Here is a 21,515-nt window from a genome sequence, read left to right on the forward strand (position 1 = left end):
ATCAGATTATGTGGGTGGACCCTGATCCAACCTGACTGGTATATTTGTAAGAAGAGGGAAAGAGGCCCCTAGAGGGACACACACCAAAAGGCAGCAACAGAGTGGCCTTCTGCAAGCTGCAGAGAAACCGTTAAGAGAAATCAACACTGTTGCCACCTTGATCTTGAACTTCTAGCCTTCAAAACCATTAGAAAATATATTTCTGTTGTTTAAGCTGCCCAGTGTGCTATACTTTGTTAGACTTACCCTCACAAACTAAGATGCATCTGGTTTTGTCTCCTGGCCTTGGCATCCCAGCAAAGGTGTGGCAAAAACCCATTAAATAAGAAACAAGATCTTAGCACATAAGAGCTAAATTTTAGGCAACCTCTCCCTACCCATGTAAGGTTGGTGCTCAGCAAGGTCACTGAAATATAGAAGGATCAGTAGTTTTCATGGTAGGTCCAGTAGGCAGAATAAGGGTAGGGAAACTTATAAGAAAGCAGATTTCTAACACAACCTAAGGAAAACTTCCAAATGGTATTGCAATTTGGAAATGGAATGAATGGCCACATGATACTATAATGTCCAAACTGCTGAAGCAGAAGATGAAATAAATCAGCTCACCTGTTCCAGAAGTCTCAGCTCTGATTGACACCCATCTCTACTCAAAGCACCAGGAAACAGGGATGTGATCTTCTATGATGTCCCTCTAGTCTCCCCATCTTTCCCCCAATTCTTCATTCTGACTTTGACACTTAATTTCCATGCAAACAGCACCGACTGGCTTAAATTTAAGGCAGAATGCTGTCTTCCTACCCTTCCTGGCTCCCAGGAATTTTATTTCCTGAAGGTTTCAGGGTGTCTTGTGAAACACCCTAACTTGCACCTGACTCTGAACCACCCTTGACTCCCATACAAACCCCTGCCTTGTGAGCAGATCTCAGATGCACCTGAAATAAGCAGCACTCTCAGACCCAGAGCCCAGCCCCATCCAGATAAATGATCTTGGACAAGTTTGTTCACCTCTATGTATCACAGTTTACCTGTATGCTTCATATTGAGCAGCAAAAGTTTTGAAAACTGATTTCTAACAAAGCAATAAATGGTATGGCATATATTCACAAGGGAATACTAGTATGCACCAATAATGTCATGGAATATTTAGTAACACGATGAAATGTTCATGAAATATTAAAATAAATGAAATTACAAAATACTGTTTATTATAAACAGTTTCATGTAAAAAAGCAACCAATGCAGAAAATGAGATTAGAATGACATACACCACAAAACTAGAATTAACTATTCTCCTTTTCTGTATTTGTGAAGTTGCCAATAGTGAGCTTGTGAACTCGTATGACTTTTTAACTAGGAAAAAAGTTATTTTAAAACTCTTTACTATTCTTTCGCCTTTTCCCTCCTCCTCAAAAACAAACAAAAAGGCAACCAACTAATGTAGAAATCTAGTGAAAGAACATAGTAAAGTAGCCCATTACATCACTCCCCTACCCCTCAGAAAATCAAATACGACTTGCTGTATTTTAAATTTGGAAAAACAAAGGGCAGCTAAGAAAGCTGCACTAAAGGAAGGTCACAACATGGAGCTAGCTAGAGACATGACTAGACTCCCAAAGGATCAATTCTTGGACCTCAGCGGGGACCAAACGGGTTCCACCAACACCCTGCCCATTCAGTTCCTCTAGGAACAAAGAGTGCCACGTGCCGCCCTGTGAAGCTGAGCTCCGCAATGGTGCTGTACTGAAAAGCCTGCCAGCAGAGTTGAGTCCCCATTCATCCAGTTTTGTCCCCTGATAATAAGCTCCTCTGGCTCCTTTCTGACACTAGAAAGAACTGACTGCAGAATGGTGGCAGCCAGAGAAGGTCCCTGTGAATGGCCCATCCAGGAATTCAGGTTGGCAATAGCTCGGCCACAAGAGGCCAAAGCAAATCGTCGTTTCAGTAAGACTTTTCAGCCTCACTCAAGATAGATAACTTCACTTTTCCTTAAGTGTTAAGGCCTTGCCTCTGACCTAGCCACAAATGTTCAGACTGCACCCATCTGATGACCTACTATGTGGCCAACCCAGAGGCAGATCTCATCACCAGTGAACTGCAGCCTGGACAGGGCATGCTGATCATTCTTTTCCCCAGCACACTCAAGAAAAGACTGCTTGTAAACAAGCCTTTGTTTTACATGTGCAATATTTAAATCCTTTAGATCACTAATCCAGTGTCACCCTTTAGGCATGTGACCAAATGATTCACAGGCCTCTCTCCAGACAAGCTTTGTAGGAGTGAGAACCAGGAGACACACACATAAAATTATACTCCAGTGAGCTCACATTTATACCTATGGTCCCAGGTCATTCCTTCAGATATCCCTCATCTCTTAGGCTATATATCCCATGGATCCTTCCTGAAACAAAGTGGCTTCAGGAACAAGCACCCAATTAGAGGAGATAAATGCTGAAACATTCTCATGACCATAAAAACTATTTTATGACTCATACAGTAAATGAACGAACCAGTTATTCTCTGCATATGTTACGGTCTTCTTAAATTGTTAGTGGAGAATTTGACCCATGCATGGACTAAAAGCCACCTACTGAGGCCAGTCTGTGCAAAAAGCTTACTCTCTGCTGTTCCTGATAAGCAGATGCATGAAATCATTTCAGAGTGACCCAGAGCAGCCATCTCCACAGCTGTACACTGACACATTTTGGAATCTAATCAGAGACACAAGAGCCACTAAGATGTCCACGCACCATGCAAATAGACACTCAACCAACTCGATTTAATTATCATAGAGAAAAACAGAAGCCTGAGCAGAAATTCAATTGAAATCCTCTTCCTACCAAAGACTCACTGCAAATCCCATAAACCACACCTCAGAACTGAAGAAGGCCCCTTCCCAAGAATGGTAAGCCCTACTGTTCACACCTTCACCTCCCACATCCAAAGTCAAAACTCTTCCTCATCCTGAAGTTTTGCACATAAAAGCCAACCCATGCAGTGGAGGAGATATCAGAGCCTAACTTCTCAGAGTATCCTTCTAGAAAAGGGTTCAGACACTGCGGCTACAAGCCTCAAGCAGAGGTGAATTAGCACCAGTATGAATTCAGGGGCAATTAAAGAGAGATTTTTCTCCTTGGTTCCATCATCAGAGATAAGAACTCAACTTTTCACTCCCTATTTCCTTCCCTGCATTGGAGATTGCACTGGGCAGAACACTGCCCAGGAGATTGTTTTAATTGGTGACTAAGAGTAAACAGCTCCCTGCGCCCCCCCCCCCAACATAGACACACACAAAGATAAAATACGAAAACTTTCCCTGGTTTAACTGCTTGCTATTACTGCTACCAGAAAACAACTCCACTGGGGTCCTAAGATAACAGCAGTCAAGTCAGAGACCAGTTGTCTGACTGGAGCTCAGGAGACCTTTCTTTGCTACATGCTGTAGTCTAGGTCCTGATCTGCAACTGATTCATATGATGTGCCTTCCACTGAAGTTCTAGCAGCAGCAAAAGCTAAATGATTACCTCAGTCCCCACCCCCACCATGTCCCTCCTAACCATTTGAGGGAATAGCCATCTTGGTTGAGCAGTCCTGAGTTACATCTAGGCCACCAGCACTCCATCTGTGGATGAGGAGACACATACTCTCTACCTTTCCCATCCAGAACGTCCCCTTCACAGGGAGCAGAAACATCTATTTGCAAGACAGTTGTTCATGAAAGCCCTCCACTCCACAGTTGGGACAGAATGCCACAGAGGAAGATCAGCACTCTGGTGTGTACCCTTTCCAAGCCACTTTATCTCAGAAACCTTGGGCAGTGACAGGTGAAAACTTGCAGACATCAAGCTTTATGTTAAATTTGGTTCAAATTCTATTTTAACTTAAACCTACATATTATAATTAACTTTACACCTCAAGGCACACTGCATATGGGAGGCACAAAGCTTTCCCAGACAGTTAATTGTTTCAAAGCTTAGGACTCAGTGACTAGGGACGAGTCGGAACAATCCAATGGCTTAAAGAAGGCAAAATTACACTGGGTAAATAAGAAGATGGAGATGCTCAGCAGGACAGCCTTCAACCTTCCAAATGACCATCCAACAGTGCCAAACAAGCAACTTGCAATGCCACTGAAAACCCTAGACCTACAGGTACTTCCGTCTTTCCTATATAAAATATCAGAAACTAGAACAGTGCAAAATAATTTTTTTAAATATGCAAATCCTTTATCTCTTCCTAAATATCCAGTTCCTGCCCATATCCACATTATTATAAACATTTATCAGAAATCACCAACTTTGAATTATACCAAATGCCAGCAATGAACCCTCCTTTTGAGCTAAAAAAGAACACTGCCCAAGAGATTGTTTTAATTGGTGACTAAGAGTCAACAGCTCCCTGCGGCTCCCCCACCCCACAACATAGACACACACAAAGATAAAATTCCAAAACTTTCCCTAGTCATGTCTTCCCATGTGAAGTCTGTTAAGGCTCCAACACAGTGGGGCTAAATTATGCACATGGGAATCACCTGGGAAGCTTTAAAAAAAAAATGCTCCACCCCAGGTTACACCTTGGATCAACTAACTACACTATAGAATTTTGGGGAGAGGAGGTACAACCCCAGAATCAGTATTTTTCAAACCCTGCAGATGTGCAGACAAGACTGAGAATCAATGCCCCAGCAATACCAAAGTACCTGGCCGACTTTTGTCCCAAAGGTCAACATACTCTGGTTGCAAGTGCACACACCCAGCAGAGGCAGCTCCTACCTATATAAAGCGAGGAGTCCTTCCTCCGCACGTGGTCGTCGATGTAGGAGACCCCCAGGGGCTGCACGGGGGTAGCACCGATGCCCAGAAGCACCTGGGCCCCAATGAGCAGCAAGTACATCATGTTGGTGGCCGTCCTGTTGCGGCAGATGAGGTCAGGGTCGGGCCCCTCGTCGCTACCTGAGCCGTTGGCAGCGCAGACGTCGCGGCCCTCAGCGCCCCAGCGGATCTCGCCAGCCTCGTACTTGTACTGGTAGGTCAGGAACTCCGGCAGTGCCGAGAGCAGTGCGCCCAGCGCCATGACGATACCACCGCAGCCGATGAGGCGAGGGCGGTGTCCGCGTGCCCCGAAGTAGCTCACGAAGAGGATGAGCGCCAGGTTTCCAATCTCGAAGCTGCTGGCGATCACACCCACGTCTGCGCTCTGCAGGTTGAACCTGCACTCCAGGGTGGTCAGGACACTCACCTAGGAGAGGTGAAAGGACATTTCAAAGCCCATCCAAACAGTCACCAAGGGGGCATCCTCTCTGCCCTTCCTGGACCCTCCCACCCACCTGACATTGGTACCATTGCAAAAAGGCAGATGGAAACCCAAAGAACCAGAAAAAAATATTCACTGAGTATGATAACCTCAATTCAATGGTTAAAAATTCACTTTCATAATAGCAAGGCCGTTTTCTGGGCACCTGTTTGCACCTTGAGAGGTTCTCTAATTTCCCTATCCCAGGTGCTTCCACCACTTAGAGCCCCTGAAGTTCAAAAGAAGCCCTAAAGTCCACAGTATGCATCTTTAAAAGGAGCAAAGTTACAAAACACTCACTTGACAAGAGATTCCCTGTGCATGTAACCTATGCAAATGCATGCTATACAGTTCATGCTGGGAGACAATAGAAGTACAGGCTCTTTCAGGAGGTCTTTGCAAAGCCTAAGCAAAATGAATAAACAAAAACCTAATTGGCAAATAGACAAGCTAGATTATCTCAGGATAATTATTAGTTCTGCTTTCTTCTGGGAATTTCCACATGATGCACGTTTCTCTAAAGGCCACCAGGTAAACACACTCCTGACTATTCTAAACACTACAGCCCTACCAAGGACCTTCAGATGCAGTATTTTTATGGTTTTCCCACCTTTGTATTCTTGTCTGCTCTACATTTAACAAATATTTACTGAATATTTGCTGTTTGCCTGGCAATGCCCTAGACACAAAGGATGGGGAAAATGAGAAAGAGGCACCTGGCTTTGAAAGGCCACCTAACAGGAAGGTATATGTGTGCCCAAATTGACTGGAGGCTCTATTCCTGAAGCAAACCTCACACTGGGGTACCAAGCAGAGAAGCCTTTTTTTTTTATGGAGTTTCTTAAGGGACAAGGAAGATGAGCAAGCATCCCTCTCCTTTGCAAGTTCCATGAAGGGTATTACAGGAAATTCAAGCATCCCTACTGTGGGAGATGGCCTCCAATCAAGGCCCTCATGGGCAGGGAAGAGCACTTTAGGCAAAAGAAAGGGCATGAGCCAAAGCCAGCAGCAGCAGTACAGAATGGAGAATCACTGGAAGGGGGATTGCAAGCAACTGTCATGAGGAACTCAAGCTATCCCGAGCCATGTGCTAGAAAGAATGCACATCATGGAGGGAGAAAAACCTGGTGAATCTCTGCTGTTTCCTTAATAAGCTCTGTGGCCTCAGTCACATTACTTAATCTCCCCCAGCCCCGATTCTGTAAAATAGGAATCATGGCATCCACCTGGCGAGACAGGTGTGACAATTAGAAATAATGTATGTGAACTCTGTTGGTTCCATTGGTTGCGGGAGCATATAGAGAGACAGCAAAGCACAATGGGGACAGCAGGCCAAGTCAGGGCTCTGGCTGGACCTCCTGGATACATCCTGACTCTGGGTGATTTTGGCCAAGTCACTCTGGACTTTAGCTTTCCCATCTGTAAAAAAGGGGATAACAATGTAACCTCCCAGGGCTAGTGCCAAGAATAAGCCATGCATATGTGTAAATGTGCAGTGAGCATTAACTATTACCATTATCACTGTTATGGTCATTTAGCTGTGAGCACCAGGGAGCATCCAAGATTTTTAAAGAGCCTAAGGGTCTCACCCACTATGGCCAATGGATGCTGGAAGAATGAAGAAATGAATGTCAATAGAGAAAAGAGCTGAGCTATTAATGGAGGAAGGGAAAAGAAAAGACCCCCACAAATACAGCACCAATGGAAATAAACAGAAAAAGATGTGAGAAGCATTTTAGGCGCAGAGTTGTATATTATAGGCAGACAGGGCTGGGGTGGCTGACCAATTAGGTATGTGCTGCTAAAGCAAGGCAGGAAAAAGTGTCACAAGGAGCTAGCTTCCCTCCCAAAGTACAAACAGGGACACATCTGTAAACATCCATGCATACCCAACCTCCCTGCAATGTCCATACACATACACCTATGCACATTTGTGCACCTGTGAAGGTCAGTATGTCTCTATTTACCCTTACTTTAAAAAGACCAATGTAAAGAGCCGATTCCTCTTTGCCTTTTCAACCATACACATTTAAACTGGATCCTTTAGCCCAATGGTTCCCAGCCCCACCTGAAGATTGAAAGCAGCTGGGGAGCATGACAACTTCAGGTATATGGTCTCTGGAGGCGTTTCTGTTCCAGTTGGTCCAGGGAGCATCCTGGGATCCTGGGGTGTTGTTAAAGCTCACCAGCTGATTCTAACATGGCTAACATAATGACACATTGTGGGGGTCTCACTGTCAGCACTGATAGTGGGCCAGCACTACAGAGGTCTAACATCTACGTACACCCTCTGTCGCCAGGGTTCCAATTGAGATTTCTATTTCCACTATGCTTTCTAACCAAGCCAAGGCCAGGCCAGCTCCAACTCATTCAGCCCTAGTTATATGATTAGATAGTTATTTTTCAAATGCCAAGTATTTGCAGTTGTTGAAAAAAGAAGTGTAGCTGCTTCTGACCTCATCAAAATGGCTCTCAAATACACCCAACACAGGCTTCATTTATTCATTTTTTTCTTTCCAACAACACAAACACACACGGCGGAATAAATTCTCATAGGTAGATAACACGGAAAGCAGTGTAGGACCAAAAAGGCAGGCAGTCCAAAGGCCTGGTGGGGCCTCAGGGGATTCTATCAAGGCTTTTGTGCTGTCTTGAGAGGCACCCAGAACAGCCTAGATGCAGAAGTGAGGCCAGGATGAATCTAGGCAGAACCACCCAAGTGTGACAGAGCCACTTTGAGTAGTCTGATGGTGTGTTAGGTTTCTGCCCTATGACAACAGACCTGAGACAAACAACAAAAAGGAAACTTTATGGAATTCAGTCCATGGTTGCTTGGCCCTATTGCCAGACAGGATATTATGGTGGGCAGTGTGTGGTGGAGAAAGCTGGACACCTCAGGATGGCCAGGAAGGGGGAGATGGGAGGCGGGCCAGGGTTCCAGTTTCCCTTCAAGGGAACACCCCCAATGATCCACCTTCCTCCCACTAGGCTCCACTTCCTAAAATTTCCACCAACCCCCGATAGTGCCATGGGCTGGCAACCAAGTCTCTAATGTGAGGGCCTTTGGGGACATTTAAGATCCAAACCTGTGGATGTGCCCAGCGACCTCCACCATGGGAGTGAAGGGCAATAAAGTGGGTGGAAAGACTGAAGCTCCAATTATGTTTCATTTCTGCCATGAGGCATGATGACATGCACCCTAGACAGCATATCTGACACCACGTGACAACTGCTCCATTTCAGCAGGTGCGCTCCATCATAAAATATCATGCAGGTGTGTTCGTTGATGATGACAGATAAGACTGGTGGGGACAGAGACAGCTGTGGGCAAAACACAAAATAATCCCACTGGAGACAGATAACACGCCTGCAGCTCTCTGCCCTGGCTCAAACCTGCTCTTTGCAGAGCACCTCCAGGAGTGACAGGAAGTAGCTGAGTCTTTCTCTCCTTGACCTGTGGCCCCTTACAGGACTCAGCATGCCTGTCCATCACAGTTAAGTTATGCAAACATTCTGAAGTGATGCTTTGTGGATCAATTAGATCAAAGGCTAATGTCTTCACTCATTTAAAACACAATTTTGAGAAGATGGACTAATTAAGTATGCATGAGGCCATAAAAGCCACTTGTGGCTTTTATGTGGCAGTGAACAATCCAGCAATGAAGAAGCTGCATTCTAAAGGGAATGACTGTCTTTACTTAATGGGTAACAGGACTAATGGAAAACATCTTGATAATTGGAAATGAAGGGGCAGCAACTCCAGGGGGAGAAGGAAAGAGGAAATGCCCTGACCCAGGGCCAAGTAGAAATGAAGTTATTATTAAAAAGAATGCAATATTTATCTGATTTCTACTACCTTGATTCAAAAAAAATATTATTGCATTTTACAATCTGCTGGAGCACTTGTTAAAATCATTGAGATAATACCTGGAAGAATAAGAGGAATAAAGGGTTTTTTTTTGGGGGGGGGATATGTTTAGTGGTATTCAGGATTGAAGCTAGGGCTTTGCACATGCTAGGCAAGCACACTACCACTGGGCTATACCTCCAGCCCTAGCATGAGGTTTTACAGATGTCTGATGCCCTGTTGGAGCTGAATTACCCTGATCATCCAGAAATACACTCAATATCAATGTAGGGTTATGATTCTCCACTTCTAATGGCAACAAAGTCACTCCCAGAGTGCTGCGGCTCCACCTCCAGAGTTTTGTTTTGGCTTTTAGTACCAGGTATTGAAGTCAGGGATACTTAACCACTGACCCACATTCCCAGTACCCCCCACCTTTTCTTTCTGAGACAGCATTAGTTAGTAAGTTGGGTAGGGTCTCACTAATTTGCTGAGGCTGTCTTCAAACTTGTCATCCTCCTGCCTTGGTCCCTTGAGCCACTGGGATTACAGTGGCTCCACACCTGGCACCCCCCAGAGTTTTTGATTCATCAGGCCTGGGTAAGACTGAGAAGGTGTTTGACTGGCTTTCCTTCCTTCAACCATCCTGGCCCCATTTAGAAGATGAAAGGGTTTGATTTGACATGAATGGAAAATAATTCCTCCTCATTTGCAGTTCACGGAGACAGTTCCCACATGTGGAACGCATTGGATGGCTCACCTTTGAGGTTTGTGCATCATGCTCAGGCCAACTACAAGAAGGAGTGCTTAGCTGCAAAAAAAGGACTTTGGACCATGTTGAAATATGTACTGTAGTGCAGGACGTACCTGGAAGCCATGGGCAAGTGCATAGGAACCATTCCTCATCTTTAAAAGGAGCAGAGTTACAAAACACTCATTTGACAAGAGATTCTAAAGGTCAGTGGTGGCAGCTCCAAATTGCCTCCCAAGAGATGTGCCCACATTCTTACAATGGCTTGGGTGGTGGAGCTGAGGTCTGGGCTGGAGTCACCTGGGGAGTTTTAAAAAAACAGTGCCTGCTCCAAACTTCACTAAGACTGATGGAATGTATGAGAGGTGGGCCTGGGCATCCATATTTTCAATGTTCCCAGGTGACTCTAGCACCTAGGCAGGTGGAGGAGTATGCATGCACACGTACATGTGTGTGTACACCGCAGAGGGTTGTGGATGCAAGAATGTCCACAACACTGCCACCTACTCTTATCAGTGGAGTTTTGTAGCAGGGGAGCCTGGAGTTCCAACCTGGCTTTGAGGATACTTGGTCAAATCAATCCTTCTGAGTCTGTTTCCACACCTGTGCCCTGGATACAACAGTAAGTACTCCTGTTGACTGACACGAGAACCAACACTTCTGGGCCTTAGCTCATGGCCTGACAGCAGATCCCAAGAGGCTTGGTGTGTGCTACTTTCAACTAGCATCAGCTCTGCATGGTTCGAGTCAGGGAACCCTTGTATGTGGTCTCTTGATCAGTGACTTATCTTTCACACAGGGAATAATGTTTGAGTAACTCCTAAAGCCAATTAATATTCCATCCCTGCAAGAAACCAGTCAAATGAGCTCCCTTTCCTTAAAGGAGCTAGCCTGACGTCTTCCTATGGGAGCTGTGTCTCCTTTCCCAAGTAGAAACCCCAATGAAAGCCCTGCCTGCCTGTTCCGTCACGTGACTCCATTCCCTTTCCATCTTCATCTTATCAAAAGAGCATCGTGCCTGAGATCACTGTGAGCGCTAATGAGGTCATGCATCAGAGCAGCTGGCACACAGTAGGTACACATTAAAGAGCTAGTCTCATCATTGGTGGGCTTGGTTTTTGTGAGTTCTACAGCTTCAAATTCAATTCCACACACTTAAGTGCTGCTCTGTGGGTGGAGCAAGAAACCTGTGATTATGAGACATCTGTGGAGAGCAGAAGGAAAAAAATCCAGTAACACAGCCTCCAACAGGGTCAGAGTGCCAAAGGGCTCAAGGGAATCAGAACATACGTTTGGCTGCATGTGGAGGAAAAACAGACCCGGGGTTACAACAAGGATAAACTAGGTTTTTAATAAATTTGGCAAGGAAGGAATTATTACAACCTTCCAGAAGCAAAGATCAGTAGCACCGAGGAGGCACAGTAGAGGGAGAATTTAGTTCACCTGGGAAAGGCAGGAATACTATGTGGCTTCAGAGCACTATGCATAGTCAGAGCTAAAACAGTCTTTAAGACTTGAGTTGGCTCTTGATTTGGAGGTCAATGGGGAGCCAAGAGAAGTTGTTGAGCAGGAATGCCCCTCCATGATAACACAGCATGGAGTAAGGAGAGACTGCTGAGGTACCTATCATGAAGTCCTGATAAGAAATGAGGCTTTAGCATGTTATTGTTGGTACGACATCAAGATGACTACCTGTGTGAGAGATGTCTCTAAACTCAAATTTTATAGACCTGGCAGTTGACAGGAGGCATGGACTAAAGAAGGGCCCCTTGTCAGGGAGCAAATGCTAACAACAATCCAAGAGAAGTCAAGCTCATGGTAGTCTTACAAAAGACTTGTAGTTCCTCCTCGCAGAGTTTCCTGGCCAGAGTTTGGCACACTTTCTGTAAAGGGCCAGACAGTACATATTTTAGACTTCCAGGCCATATGATCACTATTCAACTCCACCATTATAGCATAAAAGCAGCACTTATAGACAACACAGATGGCAGTGTTTCAATAAAACTTTATTTATAAAAATCAGGCAGTGGGCCAGACATGGTGGCCTACAGACCTAAGCAGAATGTTAAACCTCTGTTCTAATAGTTCTCCATCAATTCACCACAGGAAATCACATTATTCCTTTGGTAATAAAAACACAAAATGACTGAAAACAAGTTTATGAAGCACTCTTGTTACTAAAGGACACACATAGAGTCATGCTAGGTACAACATTGATGCCAGTTCGTGGTGGTGTTTCAATCCTACAAAAGCAATCTGCAAGATAACTTGAGTTTGTGGTCTGACATGCCAAGGATATATCTTCTGATAGTGAAATAGGGGGAAGGGGCTTAACTCCATAAGCCCAGAAATCATTTCCCTATGATGAAGCAGCAACAGCAATTTCATCAGCTGAGTGCAGCCCACTACATGTTTCTGTTTTTCATCTAAAGAGTAGCTCCTTGGAGCGAGTGATTTAATGCCCCAGGGGAACAGTACACAAAGCACATTCACTTGTGAATTGCAGGATCCCACGTTTGCAGAAGCAGGTCACAGAGGACAGCAGGTGCAGCCTCTTATACTTGCTGTGGTGGCACAGAGCCCCCCTCCTGCTTCCCAAGTTCACCAGGAAAGAAAGACAGTCAAAGCTGCTTTATTTCTGGGATGACTTGGCCCATATTAGGCCCAGAAAAGTTGGAATAAAGGGGTGTGGTCTTGAAGCTTTATTTTTTTTTAAAGCAGAATAAGAATTATGTGGAGGATCCCTTAGACATTGATTCTGGCCTCCAGCATATGTCAAAAGCATCACTGATAACAAGTTTATAAAGCACTCCTGTTGCTAACATGGAAAATTCATTCTTGGCAGTTTTGGTGTAAGTTTATTTTTGTTTTTTAATCCCATGGAAGTAATTTCAAAACAAGTTCCATTTCTTATCTGATGTTCCAAGGATATGTCTTCTCATGGGGGGGGGTAGCAATGAAACACATGCAATTTGAGAACCTTACTGTAACTGTGTAACACTAAGCACGGCACTTAGCCTGCCGTTCCCCTTCCAGTCTATAACATGGAGGTGACAACTCCAGCCTTACATCTTGTCATGAAGTTCCAATGGAGAAACACTCTGCATGGTGGTTGCTGGGACAGCAGGTGTGCACACAGCTGCACATGGCTTTTCCCTTCATTGCAGCAGAATCCTGAGCTACCTGCTCTCCCGTGGGCCACTTCTGTATCACCCTCTGTATCTGGCTTTTTTAGGAGCACTATCGTTTTCTCTAATCACCTTGAATGCCTGCCCGTCTTTGGAAAGGCCTCCATGGTCTCGGAGACTCCATCTCTGCTGTGTCCTGTACTTTCCTCTACTTCATTATTTGCATCTTCAGACCAATTCCCTCCCTACAGCCCCTAGTTTCTCTCATCTCTCCTCTCCTGCTTGTCTTCCCTAAATGGCCTTAAAGTACAACATTGGCAGGTTTGGTTGTTTTGTTTTTTTTTTCCCCAAATTATTCCTTGTATCCAGTGAATTTTCATGTTCCAATTTATTCTAATTGTAACATTTTATAATTCTCTTCTTTAAAAATCACTCCATGTAATTGCTTCAAGCTTAAAAATCTCTCATTGATTTTTCTCTGTAGCTCTTTGCTCTATCATGGAAAAACAAAGGCTCCCCATCCCTACTGGGTAGAGTCAACTAATAGAATGTTCTCCCACTTGGTACCTGAGCTTTAAAGTCATTAACAGATATCCTGGCATCAGGCCGACTCTTATTAATAGTTTGTGTTTAGCACCTTTCACAAAACAACTGAGACACTGTTCCAATTCACAATTTACATGGTGCCAGATCTCTTTTATTAGAGAAATCCAAGAACAAAAGGGATTAAATGATTTCCTCAGCAGTCAACTAAAAAGTATAGAGGACCAGACATGGTCTTAAGAAAGATTTTAGTCTAACACACTAACAAAATCTATGCATACACATATACACCCTGGGCAGAATTGTTTTCACTGAATCAGCCTTCAGAATATGCTCTAGGGCCCTGGCTTACTGTCAGATGAATTGAAAAACCCCACAGTGAGTACCTATGCTGTGTGCCTGGCTCTGATCCAGAGGCTGAAGATGCAAAGTTTGTTAATATTCTATCCCCATGTTGGCCCTGTGTAATGCAGATGCCACGGTAGAAATAGGCAATGATCATAAAGGGTGAATAAAGTTTCTCTACACCATAATAAAAAGAAACTTACAGTCAGTATCCAAAGAAATAGCACAGTAAGTACCCAGCAATGGGGAAGAAAAGCCGCATGGGGGAGACTCTGGAATGGGGGCACCATTAGTTATAGTTACATGGAACATATATTAATTATTTAAGCCAAGTACAGTACTGAGTGCTTTACACACACTAGCAGGTGTATTCTACACTTATTCAACAAGGTGCTTAATATTACCATCCCAATCACACCCATAAGGAACCTGAGCAGGGAGAAGATAACTAACCACCTCACTGAAGGCCATGAAGACCCCAGGGATCCCAGAGCCCCCCAGTGATCAAACACTGTGCCCCTGCTTCAGTGAGACAGCCTGGATCCAAGTGTGAAGGCTAAGGGAACAATCAGGCAAGCAGACAGGCCCCAAGCAATTAACAACTAAACTTGTTATTAGAAAAAGGAAAAATTAGTTATTATTTAAAACATTATGTAGGAATAAATGAGGGCACATGTAATTTTTATAGCTCTGGGTTAAACAAAGATAAATAGCTTTCTTTACCACAAAATTTATGACAGTTTTCCAAATGGTAATGTTCATTGTCTATTATCCATCAAAAGTATAGTTATGTAGCATTTTCAGAAATTCCCTTGAACTTGGAACATTTTTTAGAATTTTTTTTTTTTTTTAGAAAAAGTAGGCATTCCTTGAAAACCTGTATGTGTGTGTGTGTGTGTGTGTGTGTGTGTGTGTGTTTACATGTGTATTTTCAAGGCTGATCTTAGAAATGTTTTTAATCAAGTGCTAGAAAAAGCTCTACCTCTCATAGGAACTAATTCTTATTTCCAGTTTTATTTTTCTTTTTGCTTTGCTTACTAGGAATCTCATATGGCCCTACTAGAGTAATAGTTTGAGACGTCAGGGCTAAGCATATGCATTTCATTATTTCTTCTTCTTCTTCTTCTTCTTCTTCTTCTTCTTCTTCTTCTTCTTCTTCTTCTTCTTCTTCTTCTTCTTCTTCTTCTTCTTCTTCATATTTATTTTTTGGTTAGACACAATACCTTTATTTTGTTTAAATTTAGTTTTTTGTGGTGTTGAGGATTGAACCCAGGGCCTCGCGCATGCTAGGCGAGTACTCTATCTCTGAGCCACAACCCCAGCCCTTCATTTCTTCTTCTTGAACTCAAATTCTACTTGTAATTCCACAGAAGTAAGTTGTTTACAAACTGCTTCCACCAGGCTTGGGTACAAAAATCACTGTATTAAAATTCTTCAAGAGCAACTCACCACACAGGTCATACCAAGCTTTATCAGACAGGTTAAATCCTAAATACCAAGATAATCTACTTCCACATAATTATATTCTCTTTTGGAAATGAACCCCATAAGTAAGCTGATAAGAAAATAAGACAGTTAGAAAAGCTTGTGCATCCTGGTATAAGATAAACACAGGTCAGAACAAAACAGCACCTGCTTATGTGCAGCATTAAAAAGCTTCTAGAAGAATAAGGATGTCTAATTTTGTGTCAAAGCTGTGAAAGAAATAACCACACACATCAAGAGCTCACCTTGTCCACCTGTCCACACCAGCTCACTGCTCTCATCTGTCTGTCAATCCTTCCCATTATCTGAGTGTATCTCAGGCCAAAATACCCTCGGCTTCACCTGAGACATAGTGCTTGATGTCAGGACCAAATAGACAGCACTGCAAAAGTGGGTGTTGCTGATCCAGCCTCTTTTCCACAGTCAGCTGGAAGGAACCCAAAACCCACAGGAGTGAAGGATCACACTCATACCCAGGATCACACTCCTGTCAATGACAGGGAGGTCTCCTGACACCCAGTCCAGCTTTATGCCCCCAATGTTAGAAGAAAAGTAGACACGTTGCTACTTGGTTCTACTCCTTCATGAGTCAGTTTACTATTTCTTGGATGCAGGTTACAAGTTCAAGGTGTTAAAATGCTGTACCAATAGGTACCAAAACAAGAACCCAAACATGTGCTTATAACTGAACACAGAAGTGGAGAGGTTAATATCAGTGCATGATGTGACTAGAGTACCTCTTCCTGCTGGAGCTGGATGTGGAGAATCCTCTTCAGAGGAAGGGTTAACAGAGGGCGTGCCAGCTAACTCCACTGCTCTGGACCTCAGGTGAGGCAGAACATAAAGGCAGGATATGGTAAAGGAAAGCTGCTCAGCCATGGCAGCCAGGAAGCAGAGAGAGACAGGAGCCAGGACAAGATATAATCCCAGAAGGCATGCTCCAAGTACCTCCTTCCTCCAGCCACACCCTGCCTGTCTACAGTTACCATCTAGTAGTCCATTCAAATTATTAACCCATGAAATGGATTAATCCACTGATGAGATTGCAGCTCTCATGGCCCAAAAGCCAGACCTCTGAACCTTGCTGCACTGGAACAGTGCTTTCAGCATATGAGCATCCATGGGGACATTACAGATCCAAACCATAAAAGAGGGTATATGCAGAGGGGTGCCCACCTTACCACCACCCAGGTAAGAGCAGCCCCCTCTCTGGCTCAACACAGATCCCTTTACCTACACTATCCCCTCCCATCTCTAAAAAACTTTCTCCATCAATGCTGTGCCCTAGTTTCTTCCTCTTCATTTCCACCCACCTCCCCTGGCTCCATTCCTACCCTATCCACACACTTGCCCCACTCTCACCCAAGTAAAAACAACTTCAAATCAGAAATCCCCTTTCTCGTTATTTCCATCCTCCTCCTTTCCTTCTAACAAGCATTATCAAGAAAGTCCCCATTTGCTGGGCACAGCTCCCTGTTTTCTATGCTGCCAACTCCATGCAGGGTTGGCATTCCTCATTTCTATCACTGCCATGCTGTGGCCACAGGAAGCTGCTGTTGATAAAGAATCCCAATGACCTCCAACTTCTTTGATTGTTATTTTCCTGTCCTCATGATATTAGGTTTCTCTGTGATCTCCAGCATAGCTGACCACTCTCTGTTATGACAGGTACAACTTAGCTGTCCCCGATTCTTTCCCGACCTCCCGTGTATGCCCTCTCCTCCTCCTCTTCTCTTGTTCTCTATGGCTGGAATTCTCCAAGGTGACATCCAACAGTACATCCTGATATTTTTCTGTCTCCTACATACTTTTGACACCCAATCTTTCTTGCTCTCTGGCCACACTGCACCTCTGTGCCCCAAACACCTGCAGCAGATGATGACAGGCCCTCTACCTCGAGGTGGTAATGGCACTGAGACTCTTCTGATCCCAGCACAGACCTCTGCTCTTCTCAGCCTTCTTCCATGAACATTAGCACCTCACCAACCTCTGCACAGACCCAGGCCCCAGAACTCAGGTAGTCAGCCCAAGGTTCCCATCCAGGTGGTATCTGGTCTTCCCAGTGTGTCCACTTTCCTGTCTCACCTCATCCCATCCACTCCCCACTCAATCCTCATGAGTTATTCCCCCACTTAAAACTCTCTAGTGATATGCTCTGCCAATTGGAAAAGTCTGTTCTTTGAGGTGACAGATCTGCTGTGATCCTGCCATACTCTGCCCCTCTGGCCTCCCTTCTACACCAAATAGTATTTGTACTTTGCTACACTGGCCTGGATCTTCCCCCAGCCCAATCCCACTTAGTTTGGAAATCCCGATTTACCCAGCAATAGGCTGCTCACATCCTTCCTCCTCCTCCCAGAAGGCTTCTCTGCCTTCATGTTTTCCCCATGGTACAATACAGACCCCCCCACACAGTGGTCACTATTTTAACACATCTCTTGTCCTTCATGGAGGCTGAGAGCCCCTTCAGGACAAGTATTGTCTTGTCATGTCTGGGACCCTGCTCCAGAGCATAGAGCTGAACACATGATGGCTAAGCCAGGTGGCTGCATACAGCAGTGCAGGACATACACCATTCAGAACAAAGGCACCCCTCTGAGGTGCCTTTGTTCTGAACACTCCATTCACCCCAGCTGTGTCCACTGAAGGAAAAGCCACCAATGTCTCACTCCAAGTTATGGCTCTTTATGGGTGAGAAACAGTCTGACCTAGTGAATGCCCAGAGTCAATCCCTTGCCCTCCCACCATGACCCAGTGATCCCTCCCCTTTGCACAAGGATCTAAGTCAGCATCTCAGCCTAGTCGTTCTGTTTGCTCCTAGATGTGCAGGATGTCAGAGACCTTCTAAAATGGTGGTGGTGGCTATGCTAATTAACTGCTTGGAAATGCAAGCAAGCTGGTCTCAAATTCAACAGTGCCTGTGAGCAAGCACTAAGCCTTGTGACAGTTCCTGAGGGAAGAAAAACTCACCAACCAACCTTTAGCCTCAACAAGGCACCAGGCCATCTGTTCCTGGGCTCCCCTGCTGTTTTTCCTCCTAGCACCTGCAGTGACTCTGAGAACTGCCCGCATGTCCTCTGAATGTCAAGTGTCACTTAGTAAAAGTGATGGGAAGGTCAGATGAGCTGATTATGTGCAAAGCATCAGACCAATGACTAGGTGCCCAGGAAGACAGTCTCTGCCCTCACTGAACCAATGAAAAAAGTTAACAAGACAGCATTTCCAGTACCGGACACTGTTGTTATCACTCTACATACATTAACCCATTGCACTCTCCTTAGGTAGGTCCTATTGTTATTCCAGTCTACAGATGAGGAAACAGAGGCTCCAAGGCTCAAGGTGTAGTAATTTGCCCAGGTCTTGTAGGTAGCCAAGGACAGGACCAGGCCTCAAGCCCAGGCAATCTGGAGCCAGAGTCCATATTTTTAACTGGTATATAATTTTTCCTCTCTAGAAGGTAGGAAAAGATTATGTGGCTGAAATAGCAATTTGAGAAGCTTGGAAAATATTTTCATCAAAGAATAATGATAAAACTGGACCAAATTATTAAAAATAACCATTTCAAGTCTCAGGAAATAGACTAAAAGCATACAACTAACTGAGCATTTATTCATGAACAACTTCTGAACAACTGGGGGTAAGAACCACTGGGAATCTGGTTCTTGCCTTCTCTCCAGCACCCCACCCCGATTAAAGGCTGGCATGGTAGTTCTACCCCACAGGGCTGGTCATGCAAACCAGCCACCCAAGGGAACTCACTTTGTTTGCAATAGAACATGAACAACTACACACTGAGCGATATCATACCAAGATTGATAGCAACAAAGAGGAAATCTTCCTCATCTCCCCAGAAGTTGTGGTCCTGGCTAGGGCAACCAACAGACTGACAGACTAGACAGAAATTTAAGAGAAAGATTAGCCATAAGGATCTCTACATCTCTGGTTGGCCAGAAGATCATGCTCAAATGCTAGAGAGAGGGGAGACTTTCATTCTTGGTTGACAATAAGTCTGTGTGCACAGACAGAAGATAGGCAAAAGGGTCCAGAAGAAAGTACTAGCTGCCTTGACGTTGAATTCAATCCTAGTGGTCATGGCATTTGAACAGAAACTCCGACCAACCACTGACTACATGCACACAGAGGCAAACCCTGTAAAGTCAAGCTTAAAAATAAATAATTTAAAACATGAATAAAAACAAAAATCTGAACCAAGATACAAGTAGCCATATACTAAAGATTCCCCGGATTTAGTCTAGGCAAGTAATTAAACAAATCACAACAACAACTAACCTTCAGGGATTTGAGAACCAAATTCATAAGTGCCAGAGGATATGATCTTAAATGTCCAGTTTTCAACAGAAAATTAAAAGATGGGCAACAAACAAACAAAAATGTGGTCCTTAGCAGACAGGAAAGAAAAAAACCAATCAAATGAAATTAATCTCAGAGGAGACCTCAACGTTGGACATCAAAGACTCAAAGCACCTATAACAAATATGTCCAAAGAACAACAGAAATCCATGTTTAAAGACAAATATCAGCATGATGATAATAACAAACAAAGAATCTTAATAAAGATAAAAAGGAACCAAATGGAAATTTTGGAGTTGAAAAGTACAATGAAGAAAAGATTCTTTATGGAAGCTCAGTATCAAATATGAGATGTTTGGAGAAAGAATCAGTGAATTTGGTGATAAATCAGTATTATTCAATCTGAAGAACAAAGAAGGAAACTGAACAGAACCTCCAGAGACCTTTGGGATGCCATCAAGCATACCAATATATGTGAAAGAGGAGACCCATAAGGAAGGGAGGGAGAGAGGGAGGCAGAAAAATAATAATAATAATGGCCCAAAGATTCAAAATGTAATAAAAAGCATAAATCTACAGATCCAAGAAGTTCAATAAATCCCAAGTTGGAAAAACACTAAAAGATCCATACCTAGAAAACAGTCTGTTAAAAGGCAACAGAAAATACTGAAAGCAGAGAAGGGGTGGGAGAAGACACATCAATACCAGGGATCCCCCATTAGATTAACAGCCACTTTTCATCAAAAACAACTTAGGCCAGAAAACAGTAGAATGATATATCTGAAGCACTGAAAGAAAAATCTGTCAACCAAGAACAGTAGTCAGCAAAACTATCGTTTGAAAATGAAGACAAAGAAAGCTGTTCCTAGAAAATAAGGACAGAGAATTCACTGCTAGTAGATCTTCCTTACACAGAATACCAAAGGAATTCCTTCAGGTGGAAAGAAAATGACACCTACAGGAACTCACACATACATTAAGAAATAAAGAACACCATAAAAGTTAACCATGTGGGCAAACACAAAGGCTACATGCATGTAATTTTCCTCTTTATTTAACTTATTTTAAAGGCATGTGATTGCACAGAAAAATAGCACAACATTCACAACATGTATAAATATACTAAATATGACAATCATAACACGAGGGAGGGGCAAGAAACAGAGCTAGATTGGAACAAATTTCTGTATTCTACAAGAATTCAGTTACCACTGATCTAAAGGAGACCTTGATAACTAGGTATATACTATACATGCAGTCCCTAAGAAAATAATTCAAAACATAAGGAACAAAGAAAGTAAAATATTTAACACAATAAAGGAAATAAAAAAAGGAAGAGAGGAACAAAAAAGAATGAGACAGAAAACAAACCACAAAAATGGCAGATGTAAAATCAACCACATCACCCTAATAACAGAGCCCAAAATACTAGAAGGAAAGATTGACAAAAAGAGAAACAAAATGATTCAACCCTAACAGTTGGAAAGGTTCATATTCCACTTAAGAATAAAACAAAAACAAGCTGGGCATAGTGAATCACAAAGTTTGAGGCCAACCTGAACAACATAGTGAGGCCCTAAGCAACTCAGCAAGACCCTATCTCAAAACAACAAAAATAAAATGGTCTGCGAATGTGGCTAAGTGGTAAAGTGCTCCTGGGTTCAGTCCCTAGTTCCCTCAAAAAACAAATGATAAAAACAGCTTCACAGAAAACCAGTAATGACACAGATGACTTGGAAAACACCATCAATCTTACAACTCAACAATAAAATGACAGACAGCTCAATTCTTAAACTAGGCAAATAATTTGAATAGA

General features: G+C 43.6%; 1 protein-coding gene across 2 annotated transcripts in view; it reads right to left on the bottom strand.

Moving 5' to 3' along the window:
• The window catches only part of LOC144252002 (solute carrier organic anion transporter family member 3A1-like), a 304,020-nt gene that overhangs the window by 234,556 nt on the left and 47,949 nt on the right, over positions 1-21,515 (bottom strand). For both annotated transcript variants that reach the window (XM_077794595.1, XM_077794594.1), the window contains exon 2: positions 4,770-5,235. In XM_077794595.1, coding sequence (XP_077650721.1) covers positions 4,770-5,235 — 466 coding nt within the window. The remainder of the gene's footprint in view (positions 1-4,769; positions 5,236-21,515) is intronic.

This window comes from Urocitellus parryii, unplaced genomic scaffold (genome assembly GCF_045843805.1).
Source record: "Urocitellus parryii isolate mUroPar1 unplaced genomic scaffold, mUroPar1.hap1 Scaffold_35, whole genome shotgun sequence".
Classification (NCBI taxonomy): Eukaryota; Metazoa; Chordata; class Mammalia; order Rodentia; family Sciuridae; genus Urocitellus; species Urocitellus parryii.